The sequence below is a fragment of the Zingiber officinale genome, chromosome 11A (genome assembly GCF_018446385.1).
Source record: "Zingiber officinale cultivar Zhangliang chromosome 11A, Zo_v1.1, whole genome shotgun sequence".
Lineage (NCBI taxonomy): Eukaryota > Viridiplantae > Streptophyta > Magnoliopsida > Zingiberales > Zingiberaceae > Zingiber > Zingiber officinale.
Genome location: NC_056006.1, coordinates 83,708,150 through 83,723,419, shown reverse-complemented (window position 1 = coordinate 83,723,419; position 15,270 = coordinate 83,708,150). Strand labels below are relative to the sequence as shown.

Genomic DNA, 15,270 nt, shown 5'->3' with positions numbered 1-15,270 from the left:
TAAGTCCACCTGCAGGGTTTAACATGACAATTCTTTTGAGCTCCTCTTGGGGACATTCTCAACCTAGTATCTCTAGGACACAGTTTCCTTCTATAATCAACAACACACACTATAAGTGATATCATTTCCCAACTTATCGGGCTTATTGATTCATCGAACTAAATCTCACCCATTGACAAATTAAAGAAATAAATATCAAATATATGTGCTTGTTATTATATTAGGATTAAGAGCACACACTTCCATAATAACTGAGGTCTTTGTTTCTTTATAAAGTCAGTATAAAAGAAACGACCTCTAATGGTCCTACTCAATACACTCTAAGTGTACTAGTGTAATTATATAGTTAAGATAAACTAATACCTAATTACACTACGACCTTCAAATGGTTTGTTCCTTTCCATCTTGGTCGTGAGCTACTGTTTATAATTTATAAGGTACTGATAACATGATTCTCTGTGTGTGACACCACACACCATGTTATCTACAATACAAATTAATTGAACAACTACATTTATCACAAATGTAGACATTTGACCAATGTGATTCTTATTTCTAGATAAATGTTTATACCAAAAGCTAGGCTTTTAGTATACACTCTAAGAGATGTCATTCTTTATCATGGAATCCTTTGGAAGATTGAGATCTTCCAATTTCATGGTACTTGTTGGACAATCTTTCAGAAGGAATGCATTTGTTACTATCAGACTGTCTTCTGCAAGTATCCCTCGAATCCATATAATCCCTTGAGTCAGGCATCTCTGAGTCATTGTCAGAATACCTTCTTCCAAAGTCATCCTCTTTCCCAGGATTTATTGAATGAGAATGTTCTCTAGAAACAGGAGATTTTGATGTTACATAAAATTTAGCGTCATTTACATCATTCTCTGATGATTTTAGTTGTCTTTGTTTAGCTTTTTCTTGAAATGTAATATCTTTCTCCACGATAATCAAAGGCACATTCTCAATTTTCAGGGCTAAAGTATCTTCATCATATATAGCTCTCCCACTACGTCTAGAAATATCAGTTTTAGGAACATCCTGATTGTGAGCAAACACCTTCATACTTTGTGTGAATGGAGTATCACTTGACGCATGCAAGATCTGCAATCATCGCAGCATGGGTAAGTAAATTCCTAAAGTACAACTCAAAAATCGTTAAGACATTAAATAAATCGATAAAGGCAATAGTCAATAGGAGTGGGTGGTTTTTTCACTTCTAGTGGGGAAAAGGCTTTTCTTCTCGATAATTGCTTCCCTATTGTACATACATCAATTCAGATGAAAGGCAATTAAGAATGGCATATGCATGTACATATCATGAAAGTGTAAAACTAGGTTCGTTTTCCACATCACTTCACTTCACTTCACTGGGCTAACAGCATCCATATCGCAAACTAAGATATTAGCTAATTAACTAAATTACTGAGAGAAAAAGAGTGAGATTCTGACTCCAAAATTAAAACCTTGAAAATTAAAAGTATGAGAGAGGCGAAATTCAACAAAACCGACCGGATTAGTGTCAGCATCAACACCAGAGGAGTTAATATCGGCTGATTCAGCGTCAGAGCCTCCACCGAGCTTGAATCCTTCAACCGTCTCTCCATTAATCTCGGGTCGAAGCTCGTCCTCCTCGAAAATCTCTCCCTCCTCTATCTTGTCATCAACAGGCATAGGCACAACGGAGGAACCCGCCACCGCATGGTCCGCGGGGGAGGTAGCCCGAGCATCTTCACCGATCTCGCATCCCTGCTTGCTTCGATGACGGTGGCGGCGGCAGCTGTGATGGTGATGACGGTGCTTCCGCCGCTTCGACGAGGCCTCGGCGCAATGATCGTCTGAAGACCTCGGGTGCTTGCCGCCGCTCGAGGAGAGGGAAAGCTGCTCCCCGGTGGCCATGGCAAGGACTCAGAGATGCCAATATTTGTTAAACGGAAAATTAGTTATACATATGTTTAACTCTAATTTTCTTTATGATTTGATTAACAAATCTATCAATTGATTAACAAATATTTGTAACTATTATAATATTTTCTCACGATTTGGTTCAAATATGTTGAAGAAATTTGTTATAAATATATTTAACTCTAGATTTTTTTAATGATTTAATTGACAAATATACCAATTGATATTTAGAATTAAGAAAAGAAAATTAATCTTTATGTGATAATACCGAGTCTTCCTGAATTTTAGTGAGTAAAAGAAACTAAATCAAATTAAACGAGAGAATTTATCAAATTTAAAAACTTCAGATCAGTTAATTCAAAATTTTTATTTTTTAAATCGAACATATACATAGCAATAGACTGTTACGTATGTTTATTTAAAAAAATAATTATTTTAATTTTTAATCAAATTAATTAATTTTTTATCGTTTCAATTTATTCGATTTTAATAGAAAATTTTAATGGTTCAATTTGTAAAACAAAATATTAATTGATTCTTATAATCAGTATTATTACCAATTGGTCAGTTATAATCATAATTGATTTATCCTATTCAATTTAAAATATTTTTTAATTATATAAATTTTGGTATTGACATTAGTAAATCCTTTGATAATAATTTAAATATCAATGATTGACTTGACTCGTGACGACTTAAAGTTGATCTAAAATTTTAAGTCAGATTAAATTCTAGTTAATTATCAATTAGACCTATAACATCATTAAGAAAGCTTTAGAGAAAATATAACCATTAATGGTCATTATTTTTTAAAATCTCTTGGTAATTAAACAAAAAAAATATTGATTAAAGTAAAAAAAAACTCAAAATTGATATATATAAAATGCTTTTTGATAAAATAAATAAAATATTACAGTACAAAATAGGCATAAAATCCCAAAACATGCGACTATGCTGTGTATAGTGACAAACAGTACGACGAGAAGCCCCAAAAAAAACAGCCACAGCAAAAAAAGGAATATCAGAAAAAATCAATTATATATTTTTCAGAAAAGTGCAATTGATCTTTATTTTACAATAAGCATGTCTGATATAAGAGTAACCAATTGGTCAATAAAAATCGGAAAGACTCATTATTATGTACAATAATTTTCCTTCAAATACACAGTCAACTGGTTCCCATCAGACAAGTCGTAGTGCCGGAATTTGGATTTTAGATGCCACTAAACTCGTGTGAGATTACCAGCATCTAGAATGGCTTCGGGTGTAGCTCTGCTCACACCGATAAACCATTAATAAAACTAAAACAGGATAGAGGGGCGAAAAATAGGTCTAGCAGAAGAAATAGTACCTTTGATAGCTCAAAGCTGACATTCTGTATAAACATGCGAAAACAAGGAGATGCAAGCCAATGGAGTAAAAGAAAACGAATGTCCGGGCATATCTATGAAGGCATACCCATGTTAATCTAAGATTATTATTATGGAAGATTGAATCTTCAAGTATGCATAATCAATGATATCATATTTCTCAATGAAGTCAAAGGTTAACAATGAAAAAGGAGTAAATAGCAAACAAAATAAGGCGGATATGAAGCTAATTTGCAGATTGAGAAAGTGCTCGAAAAAAAAAAAGGGTTAGAGCATACTTGTTGCCAAGTAGAAAACGGCCACTGCTAAGAGTAATTTTATCCCGTAAGCCAAGCTCCTTGTACCTTTGATCCCTTTCCTGATACATGAGATATAGAAGGTTAAACCTGATTGTTAGTGAGACATGAAACTAGCATAATAATATTACAATAATGTCCAAGTTCCACTATCACATAAGAGGGTGCACCTCTCATCAAAATAAGTAGATGAAATAGTGATGAACCTAAATTTTATATCACTGAAATCAAATTCTACTTGAGGAAAGGTCATATTGGTAGATAAAGAAATCTAAAATGAATAAAGAATCCTTCCAAATATGATTCTGCCTGGGCTTTTATACTATATACATGCTTGTGATAAATATTTCGAAGTCATAACTAATGGTGCATAAGGATTGTCCATTCTTGAAGGAATGCATAACTTCAGCGAGCAGCTGGATGATTCAGGTAACCAAGCAGATTAAGTGAATTGACCGAACCAGGCAAATTGTGTAGCTGAGCAGGTTAGGCAGACTGAGGGAATTGGACAGGATGGGTGAGGCAAGAAAAGTGGATTGGTATGGAGTGATCCAACAAGCTAAGAAAAACATGGAAAAACAGACCAGTCAAGTTAGACTGAATGAGACAAACAAGTCGGGTAAGTCATGTAAGCTAAACCGTCTAAGCAGCTGGATGACAAGTCAAGCAGGTCAGTAGACCAGATAACCCAATCAAATTGGCTTGATAGATGAGACAAACCAAGCAATCTGAACAAGTCGTATGCATTGGGCAGTTTAGGCAAAATGAGCAACTGAATGAGCTGACATGACAAGCAGACAATCAGGCCACCTGATACATAGCACAAGCGACCGATTGAACTGGGTTGGCTAGACAGGAATATGTTTTTGTAGAGATATTTAGTATTGGGATGGCCATTCCTTGTCTATTAGTTAGGATTCTTACTCTATTCCAATCTCTAGGATAACTATTTCATTACTCATCGATCCTCTCCCATGAACCAAGACAAACCACAAGTTATTCACGGAATGAAATGTAAAAACATTGAAAATCATTGAAATCTGCTACTATTTTTAACATTTAACGAGAGAACAGACAAACAACTCAACTATTGTCCTGAAAACAGGGCTGACAAAAATCTTCAGCAAATTGAGCAGATTATAACACATTGGGACAGATAATGTTCACTGATTCATGCAAAATGGTAAGCCAAAATAGGAGCAAATTTAATCAATTGATACAACTTTGCACTTTATGAGGGATATATACCTTCTTTGAGAAAGCAGCAAAAGGATTTATATCATCCTCATACATTTTCTTATACTTGGACTCAACATCAGAATTACCTGTTTCAATGTCTTCTGCAAACTGAAAAAGAACATAACAAAATGAAAGGTTGCCGCTAGGTACTGATACACATACAACTTGGAAGCTCAAGGAAAAATGTGTCAGAACCTTCTTAGGGCGCTTTTCAAGATTGTAGTCTTGAACATAACGGATCTTGCCATAAAGTTTTACATTATCAGCCTTAGTATTTTCCAGTTCTACCACCAGTGTCCCCATCTTCTCCTTCAATTGCCTTACTTCCTGATACATTATAAAAAATAATGAAGCAAGCACCCAAAGATAGAAAACATAATTTCCATTTGGTAATGTATGATCACATGCCTCTTCTGATGCTCGTAAGCGTGTTCTGAAACGGTCACGCTGGTTACATATGACCTTGAGCATCGAACTTTGGTCTTGATCTGAAGCTGTGAATCTGTGATCTGAACCCTGAGATGGTATATGATACGAGCAATGATTGATTACAAAATCAATAATTATGATTCCTACATATTCACTAGGACAGAATAACATTACAATCAATAGTTATCTCTTTAAAAAAACATCAACACGATATTCTTTTTCACTCATAACAAGATATGCATTTGAGTTAAAATCCCCAGGCCAGAGATAAAATAATTGAGTAGAGCCTAGTAAGATATACTCAAATAAAAGTCAAAACTTCCAGACCATGAAGGACAGAATAGGTAAGCCATAAAGATAATTTCCAGTTTATATATAAAAAGCATCCAAAGAAAAAAAGGCTATAGTGATTTGATATCAAGTCAACTGCTAAGACATACTGGAAAATCACCTCAGATACATCATTTGAGCCAACTTCCTGAATATCCCAATCATTAAGTGATCCTCTTCGTTCCGTAGAGTTATAACCCTGCAACAATTTTTTTTACAAAAAAATGTCAAATACAATTTTAGTAAAAAATAACATATAATACTCAGAAATTTCACCATGTTACTAAATAAATAAAATCTAGAAATAACTTATAGAAATCTAGGTCTAGAAAATAAGCTAATTTAAAAAGAATAACAAGAACAGTATAAGGGCACTTGCAGATCCAAAAGCCATTTTACCTTTAAAATATCATCTTCCAGTTTTGTAATAAGCTTTTGTTGTTCATCCACCTTGGCAGTAAGTTCTGCAATCTTAGCTTCAGCAGCTTCTAGAATACTAGTTTTCTCTGATATTTTGACCTTAGAACATATTTTTTTTAACAGAAGGTACTAAATTTAGCATAAACAACGAGTAGAAAAACTCAAAACTAGAAAGCACCAAACAAAGAGCAAAAAAATAATATGATGTTTCTAACTGTTAGATTCATCAAGATAAACATTCACCAGAACAAATACTATGAATTAAATATACGAATGCCACTTCAGACCTTCAATTGTGTTAGCTCATGCTCCATCTTGCGGTTTTTGTCAAGTAAAAGAGACTCAAGCTTGCTCATCTCTTCACCAGTACTAGCTAGTTCCCAATCTTCAGCTTCAATGGAATTATATCCAACTGCCTGAAGAAAAAAATTAAGAGATGTGAAATTTTTTATAACAGAAATAACATATATCTGAAATTCAAAAGAAGATAATTGCATCCACTAGCGGAGTTATTTCAAAGGTGGTGAAATAGAGAAGAAAATCTTTTGCTCAATCTAAGTAATTCACACTAAAATAAGATCACAAACATTCAGCTTTCCCACTTTTCCAGTCTGATAAAAAGAATGAAATATGGTCATAATTTTAAAGAGAGCTCTACTACACAGAAATCAAATATTAATTGTGTATATAAAATCCAGTTACATGATGCAATCGAGCTTAAGCGATAAATGTCAAGGCTTTTATCAATACTTATCACGAGGCAAAATTTTCTTATGGCCAATTTGTCAGGTAAAAGAAACTCAAGCTTGCTCTTCTATTCACTAGCTTAAAATTTTGTAGAAAAGAGTTCAGCTGACTTAATTCATTACTGACCATATCCTATATCAACGAACAAGCTAATGCATTTGTTTCAACTTTTTCTTGAGAAACCAAATTCTATTGCTGAATGCATTGTGCCTGTTAGTTCACTCAAGTAGGACTGTGACTTAATAAATTGTAATTATGTTAAATTATATCTCTGAAATAGTCACGATAAGGGCAAATTGTAAATAATATTGTGACACAGGCTATCTGGAACAGTCTTGTAAGAATAAAAGGTTATCTTTAGGATCATTACTAACCGAAACAACTTGAGAGCAAAGCATTGAAAATGGACCTTTGAAATGACTGTTGCATTGGTATAGAATAACACCATATGTACACTTAATATAATAAGTGAAATTTTTAGCATTGAACCATACCATCAAAAATCCTCCAATGGACAAACTACAAGTATGTTAAATTATCTCACTGAATAATTAAACTGGGAGCAAAGCATGGCTAAATACATCATCAAGTAGGAACCAACTACTGAGAATAAAGAAAGGAAGGCTGTAGATGAACTGAAACAGCTACTGGCTAAATACCTAAGTGGATCTTCAAAAGTATAGTTATGTTGCAAAATTGTTTAAGCATGGCTTTTGAGTATGCATTATCAAACAGTGTAGAGGAATCCAAAAGAAGAATGCATGTACACAAATGTTAGGAAGGTGAATTAAATGGCCAATTTTGCATTTTATGGACCTGAAGAATTTTGACTTTTTTACGCAGATCATCGACTAATCTTGTGGTTGGTCTTTCTTGAAGTTCTCTTCTTATCTCCAACAGAGTACTATCCTGCAAGAAAATGGAGATACAGAGATTTGGAACTGCAAGTATTGCTATTTTATCAAATATAATTGTGTTAATAAAGGGTGTGGGAGCTTTAAACATGTCCAAGATCATATTGTTGTGCCAGGAAATTGTGACAAAATTTAATCGAACTATAATTGTTGGACATCTCAAATGCCAAAATGTTGCAACTTATACTTCATATAAGTTATCGTATAAAAAATTAGGGATAAACAAAGAACTGAAACCTTTTCATTGATTAGTGCATTCAACTTCTTTATCTCATTCAAATGCTGCTCCCTCTCGTTTAATAATGTGGATTCCATGTTATGAAGCTCCATATTCAACTCAGAGATTATTTTCTCCTTTGCATTCAAGGAGCTCTCCAACATAATGTTCATCTCCACATCACTACAACAGATGCATTAAAAAAAGAATTGAATAGCAACCAGGGGAAATGACAACATCTGATAAGAATTTGCTTTAAACAAAACAATTAATTTCATCAATTATGAAATGGGTGCAACAGTTGCAAACGTCAAGGAATTTAAAAATGAATTGAACAAAATGTTTTTAATATACCACTAAAAAGTTCTATAGATCTTCATCTACACATAAAAGGTATTACAAAATACAGGAATGAAATATAAAAAAACTAAAGATCAAAGATCAGTCTAGCCCTAGGTAGGCTCAACATCTAAACATGCAATTTACTATGTAGCTCGAACATTAATGAAACATTGTAAATGCTGCAATGAACACTTGACCTCAACCAAATAGTCTAGGACTTATTAATCAGCTTTCAATTGTTGTCTTTGTACTGATTGGTACAGAAATCTTTGTCTATTTTGTAATAAATAGAGTATAAAACCTTTTCTTGTCTTCATTGATTTCGTCTGTTGATTGCACCTGGGAACGCAGAAGTCCCTGCACAAAAAGTAACGGTAAAATACTATAAAGTAACTTGGCAGAAAAAATCAAAAATAAATAAGTGATACAGAGATTATAGGAATACTAATACAGAGAATATAAGAAATACAAATAAACTGAAAATCTCTGTAGACAAACTTCATCTGGAAAAAAGGGAGAAAAATTCAAAAGTGAACTCCAAGTTTGGTAACTAAGCAAGGCAATATACAAGGAGTTCAATAGGATCTCATGGTGCTATCACTCATGAATATATAGAAAAAGATATTTCAATAAGTTCTTGCCTTAGACAAGGCTGACTCCAAAATGTTGGAACAATACAGCTAGGCTGTTGTTGTCATTGATTCTTCAATATGTTATCCTGAAAATTAAGCTACAAAGAGCAACTAAGGAAATTTGTGTGGTCAACCTAAAAAAAACTTGCTTTTCTGTAGTTGGAGAATGGATATAAAAAATACTATTTCCAGGCAGAAATTTAGTTTAGCTCCAATAAATGCTAAAATAAGTGGAGATAGTGCAAACATGATAGAAGGAGACCAATAGATTCTAAACTGAACCAATTATATTGGAAGGTGTAAGGTGTAGAGAAAGGCCAATGGAAAACCTAGTTAATGGATGAAAAAAAGGATTTTAATTGATTTAAACACTAGAGACTAGTGATTTAGCCGTGCAAAGAGTTCAATGAAGGGATAAAATTAATGTAGCCTTTTTTACTCTATAGAGTTAAGACAAATAGACACGATGATGACGATGGTATCTAATTGGAATATCAAGCTACAACTGAGACACAGCAAGCACTAGCATACAGGAGAAGAAATAAGTCTTCATAAGCATAAAAAGCCACATAAAAGCTAGATTTCTTTTAAATAAATCATCAAAGACACAGAAGCATTACATACTCAAGCAAACTCAATATGACGCAATTGGAATAGAATGAAAATAAGCAATGAAGAAATTGTAACCTTCTCCCTCTCCAGACTAAGTAGCCGAGTTTGAGCACGTTCAACTTCATCCATTAAGAGATTTACCTCAGCTTCCTTCGCAGCACTTTCTTCCTCTACAGAAGAACTGAAGTTAATATGACTTCTGGGATCTTACATGTAACTGACAGCTACATCTACATTTGTTGCAGAAATCATCTAGGTCCCTAGAAAAAATAGAGGTAATTGTAAACATGCTACCTGATTGAGTGCGAAGTTCAAACAACTGGCTTTGAGCAATCTCATGCAATTTCTGCATATTGATCACGCTTTCCTTGGCCTGCCTTAGTTGATCCTGCATCAAGAGTTCCCTGAAAAAAAACAAAGATAGGATAATGAAGTGGTCAAGACTAAATCTAGTAAAACCATGAGACATTTTTGGTATTTGGTCATTTCATTTATCTTCTTTTGTCTGGATTAGGACATCCCATACTCCAGCATCAACTCAAACTGACACTCCAATCAGAACACTAGCATGCCATTCAGAATATGCAAAAATATTTGGAAACAACTATGTTGGACATTTAGATCCATGTCTGTGTTGGATATTCATACCCAAGTTTGAGAAATATAGCAGGATAGTATGTTGAGTTTTCAAAGTAATTATCAGCATAAGTACCTTTCTTTGAGGACTTCTAGAGTTTTCTGATTTTCTTCAGCCAGACTGCGTTGCTTAATTTCAACAATCTCTCTTACTTTTTCTTCCATCTAAAAATTGAAAGGAACAAAAATATGTACAAGATACAAAAATCATCAGGTTGTATAAAGTGGAAGTTGTAAGGTGTATGAGATAAACATCACAAAAAATTGGTTTGATTTATTTATTTATTTATTTATTTATTTATTTATTTATTGTGATATAGCTTTACAAAGAGCAATGTGGGAGAATGTGTCCACGTACACAACCTAAATAGTTGAGATAACTGCATCTAGATGATGATGATACTAAATCATATGCCATAAAAGAAGTTAATGTTTTAAAAAGTAGCTTTCTTTGACCTCCTAGGAGTTTTAGACTAGGGATTCAAGTGCATATACAATATGCAATCCATTTAGGCATTTGGATAGCAAGGTGAAGCAAGTTGGTGTTTCTTGTGAGATAGGGGGTTGTCTATGCAGTGAAAAGTAGTATGACCTGATGATCAAGAACTTAATAAGAAGTAAGAACATTTGTGATGATCTTTCTCCACTAAAGAAGAGAAATTGAATTTGAAATACTAAAGTAAGTTTTTGAAAGGGTAGCACATAATTTTTAAGTGTTGAATATTTGTTTTGCAAGTGATAAGCAATTCACATAATAATTACAAACATAAAATTTAAAACATAACCTATTCTACATTGTTATTGAGTTTTATATTGTATGACTGACATCTTTTATGTCGATTATTGGACCAGATGACAATTTGTATATTTGTTGGATGTATGCTAACCATTTTTATCAATACAAATATTTTTAGTACCAACCACAAACACCCTAATATAAATTCTCTATGTTGCACCATGCAATGGGCCAATCACTTGCTACTTCGAAATGCCTTTTAAAGCCTTGATAGAATCCATCTCTATAATCAAGTCAATTGAAGTGCAGATCAGTTCCAAATTCAACTATGCACTGGATTTGGTTAAGACTAGTAAATTGATAGGTCGACCTCTAAACCTTGTGTAGTTCATCAAGTGCATAATGCAACAATGGCAATCCAAATTTCTATCAAACTTATCCTCATCCTCAATATTAACTTAAAGTATATCTACAGAAATAAAAATTCATAACTATAAACTAGTTGAGCTAGTTGCCTATGGGTGTCCTGGCTTGTAGTGACTAAGGATTAAATAATTCCTCTTCTACATTGTTGATTATATTTGAACTTAAGCTACACAATAAAGTGATAAACTAACTCAATCGTGCTATTAAAACACAAACAGATGAATAAAACAAAAAGAAAATCTTAGCAAGAAACAAACAACTGCTAAACAAGAAAGGAAATGCAGAAACTATGCTAGGTAATGCAATTGTGCTAACCTGTTGCTCTAATTGGCGATTTCTCTCCTCAAGTCTTCTAATTGTAGCTTGTTGGTTCCTCAAATGAGTAGCTTCAGATCGATATTCTTCAAGTTCAAGCTTCATTTTTCGATTCTCAGACTCTATTTCTAACAACTTTTGGTCTTGATCCTAATAAAAAAGTAATATAACCAAGACTGTCATGAACAATAGAATAGGTTGCCAGTGAACTACAATGTTTCAGCCAGTATATGATCCAGAGATGTAGAAGTTACATGACCTGATTTCCTAAGGAAGTAAGCTTATGCTATCAGAAAAAAACAAGGACATGAAGTGAATGCAAAGGCTATCAAAGAAGAAAGATGACAGAACATCAGAGTCATTGATGAAAAAGGAGCTTACAGCAATAGATGCAAGAGCTGGATAAGGATCTGGAGCTTCATAAAGTTTCTGATAAATGTTAAGGAATGAATTTTCACCAAATTTTGCCCTCTTTGTTAGATTGTCAACTTCTTCTTGATAACTCTTAAGCAAGGAGTTAAACAAATTCAGCTTATCATCTGCAGATGCTTTCTTAAAATCTGTAAATCAAACCAAAAAAAATATGCATATATGGCATAGATAAGTATCAGAAACTAGAAAATTTTCCCAAGTCAAAATTTTGTTACTACAAAACTGTTCTTTGACAAAGAACTTAAAGTCAAGGGTAGCCACCCTCAACGTTTCATCATAAAGAAGAAAAGACCGTGATAAGATGCAATGGTACATAATTCAGAAATTAAAAGCACATATATTTTTTTTATTTTTCATAGCGAAAGCTTATCTTACTAACCACTAAGCTAGACCAACCAGATGCTAAGAGCATGCATAACATTCTCTGCCACAATGCTTGCAGTTGCAGCATTACACATATGGCAGGAACATATTACAATGCTCAAGTAAATACAAATAATTGGTTTGATATATAGTATACCACGAGTACTCTCAGCAAGCTTCCGTCTATTCTTCTGACTAACTTCCTGGTTTTCAGCAATCTTTAGCCCTTGTTCATCAAGCCCACTTCTTTCCTTTTCTAGATCAAAATCTGTCACAAAATATTATGCCACATAGGCAGATAAAAACTCAACTTTCAGTCTCAAAATTACCTAGAAAAATAGAACACAGAGCTAGCTATCAAAAGAAAAGTAGCAACAATAAAACTACAAACAGCTTAGAAGAAAACTTCAGAAGTATATATGCAAATGCATTATTCTTACATTATTGCATTATATAATTTGTAAGCAATGGCCATAATTGAAAGAAAGTTTGAGATGAGCACAAAATATTTCAACATTTCAAAAATATATTGGTTTAACAACAGTGACCAAACAGTTAATCAAGACTTAAGAGAGACCAGTTGTCATTTCACATAGAATAACCATCTATTTTTTGAAGCAAAAATTGACAATTATAAAAGTGATGGTTGTTAAATAAAAAATAGGATACAAGTAAGGTCAATCCTAAATTCTGGAAAACCATGTTTTATAGAAAGCAAGGGAAATCGGGCACTTTTAATTAATAATTATTTCATTGTATTGAACGCTTAACGCCATGAGGTATGAGAAATTTAATTAATTACTAGGACTTTTAGTAATTCATGTAATTTAGGGTCTTTCCATTGCTATCTATTAATAGTGGGAAGTTTCTATGTTAAATGGCTGTATGCCGGCATCATGTGTAATGTTTAAAGCAGTCGACTTGTTAGAATTTAAAGAATTATTATATATCCATTCTTTTCCATCTCCTTCCTGATATATAGAAAAGCACTATTACCATATCTACTTCCTCTGCTTTCTCCCTCTTCCTCTTCTCTTCTTGGTTCTAGTTTGCTCCTTCCTCTACTTCTTCCTAATCCTAGTTCTATGTTTTTTCACTCCAAACTCCTTACATCAAGCTCCTTTTCTTTTCTTTTTCTTCATAGTGCTTTATTACTTTTCAAGAAAGTATCCTTGAACAAACACCTTCATGAGATCCCCTTGCACTTTCCATTACTTCAATGCAATCTGTCAACAATTAATCCTTGAGACAAGAAAAGGATGATATCCTTCCATCTGCTATTAAAGCATGGTTTGTCTTGTACAGACAAGTCACGTTTCCAACTGACCAACATCACTTATAAAAATTACATTTAAATGGTCAGATTCTCTTTGTGCCTACCATCAATTTAAGATATGCAAACAATCACTGCTCAAAGAACTTGGCATGATTCCATCAAAGCTTTGGAAAGTTAAATTAGAAGATTTCATAGAACATTTGTAATTCTAACTGTGATTTATACTTAGAATTTCAGATCAAATTATACATCACAACTATATATCAACTTGAGCTGGTCAAAATCAAGTTTTTTTAGTATGGGAAAATGATGTGTTAAAGATATAATTACTAGGATTAATGAAATGTAAGGCAACTCCTTTACTAGTGTGTATTTCATCAGTTCAGCAGTAGATTCTATGCCAAGTGCCCATATACCAAATATCATATTCATGTTCAATTCTTAAGAAGTCTAACCGTAACAATTTAAAGAAATATCTTCATTCTCTCCCATTTCCTCCTTTATCATTTCTGCATTTGATATTATATTAATTCCTAATAAAAACACTAATTAGAAATAAAACATTGTTTGAATTTCATGCAAGGCAAATAGGGAAAAAATGGGATAGAACATAAAAAAATGGATTTCAAGCAAGGCAATCGGGGCAAAAATGTGGTGGAGCATAAAAATCTCCTCTTCTACAGCCACCCGGGTTTCAGATTTCAATTTACTTCTCATCCCTGAGGATGATGCAAATGGATTGAAGCAGCCCAATCAAGGTGGGTTGGTGTGACCCCTCACTAAGGTGGGGGAAAATCAATCATTAAATGTTCCTCTTCCTTCAACAGAACGCACAAAGTAGCAGGATCTACTTGGTCGAGAAACACCTTAGTTACGCTGAGACATCCTTAAACTGACACAATGAAAGAAGTGAAATTATATTGGAACCGCCAAACAAATCTAAGAATGACAGCGTTAGTGATTGTACTAAGCATTGTTCTTGTTAAGCAATTATCTTCAAAGAAATCAAACAAAATTCCTGATTACAAAAGCACAACATGAACACAAACGATCGTATTAAGTTTCAAAATAAAACCCTGCTACTGTCCTCATTGATAGCATAAGGCGTTTCGCATTGCCAGTCACCGATCGGATAGATTTTCAACAGGAATAAATCATCAAAACGGAAATAACTCTATCGCCAATTTAAAAGCAAATTGCCACGAGGGGGAGCAAATGGAGAGAGCGAGAGGTACCTCTCCAGAAGCTGCAGACAACGTTGATAGACGACGGCAAACCGCTGCCTCTGTCTCTCTCGGGACCGGATTGACTCGCCTCCATGAACGATGCCGGTGGCGGTGTCGAAGGTGGTGCCGCAGAGATCAGATCTGAGACTCGAGCTCTCGCACCTCGCTTAAGCTTCGATTCTAATTAACGGGGCGAGGGGGCAGGAGGACTAAAATGAATTAGGGGGAGCCGGAGTAAACCGGCCACCGACTCGAGGAGTTCGCGTGACTGCGAACTGCATCAATGGACGGCTGCGATTCAACTTCGTTAAATCGGTTCATTAGATGAAGCAGTTTGATTCAAGCGGTTCGAATCAAACGTGGATTTGAATCCACTCGATCAAGTCGATGCAAAATGAAACTGTGTC

General features: G+C 34.1%; 2 protein-coding genes across 3 annotated transcripts; both read right to left on the bottom strand.

Annotated features, from left to right (window-relative positions):
- Positions 1-609: 609 nt before the first annotated feature.
- LOC122030963 lies at positions 610-1,976 on the bottom strand. Its single transcript, XM_042590013.1, has 2 exons — positions 1,513-1,976; positions 610-1,104 (listed from the first exon to the last, which is right to left on the bottom strand). The coding sequence occupies exons 1-2, from the start codon at positions 1,897-1,899 to the stop codon at positions 610-612; spliced, it is 882 nt and encodes a 293-aa protein (XP_042445947.1). The 5' UTR covers positions 1,900-1,976.
- A 948-nt stretch (positions 1,977-2,924) lies between these two features.
- LOC122030961 (protein CASP-like) lies at positions 2,925-15,068 on the bottom strand. 2 transcript variants are annotated; one of them, XM_042590011.1, is made up of 19 exons: positions 14,873-15,067; positions 12,519-12,629; positions 11,948-12,126; positions 11,567-11,716; positions 10,166-10,254; positions 9,748-9,857; positions 9,529-9,623; positions 8,511-8,566; positions 7,888-8,050; positions 7,553-7,645; positions 6,277-6,405; positions 5,969-6,088; positions 5,691-5,768; positions 5,219-5,326; positions 5,006-5,137; positions 4,820-4,918; positions 3,554-3,633; positions 3,257-3,349; positions 2,925-3,177 (listed from the first exon to the last, which is right to left on the bottom strand). In XM_042590011.1, exons 1-19 carry the CDS (start codon positions 14,955-14,957, stop codon positions 3,129-3,131), a joined length of 2,019 nt encoding a protein of 672 aa, XP_042445945.1. In that variant the 5' UTR covers positions 14,958-15,067; the 3' UTR covers positions 2,925-3,128. The 2 variants fall into 2 exon arrangements, with proteins under 2 accessions (XP_042445945.1, XP_042445944.1); XM_042590010.1 differs by having other exon boundaries at positions 5,006-5,326; positions 14,873-15,068.
- Between the last annotated feature and the right edge of the window lie 202 nt (positions 15,069-15,270).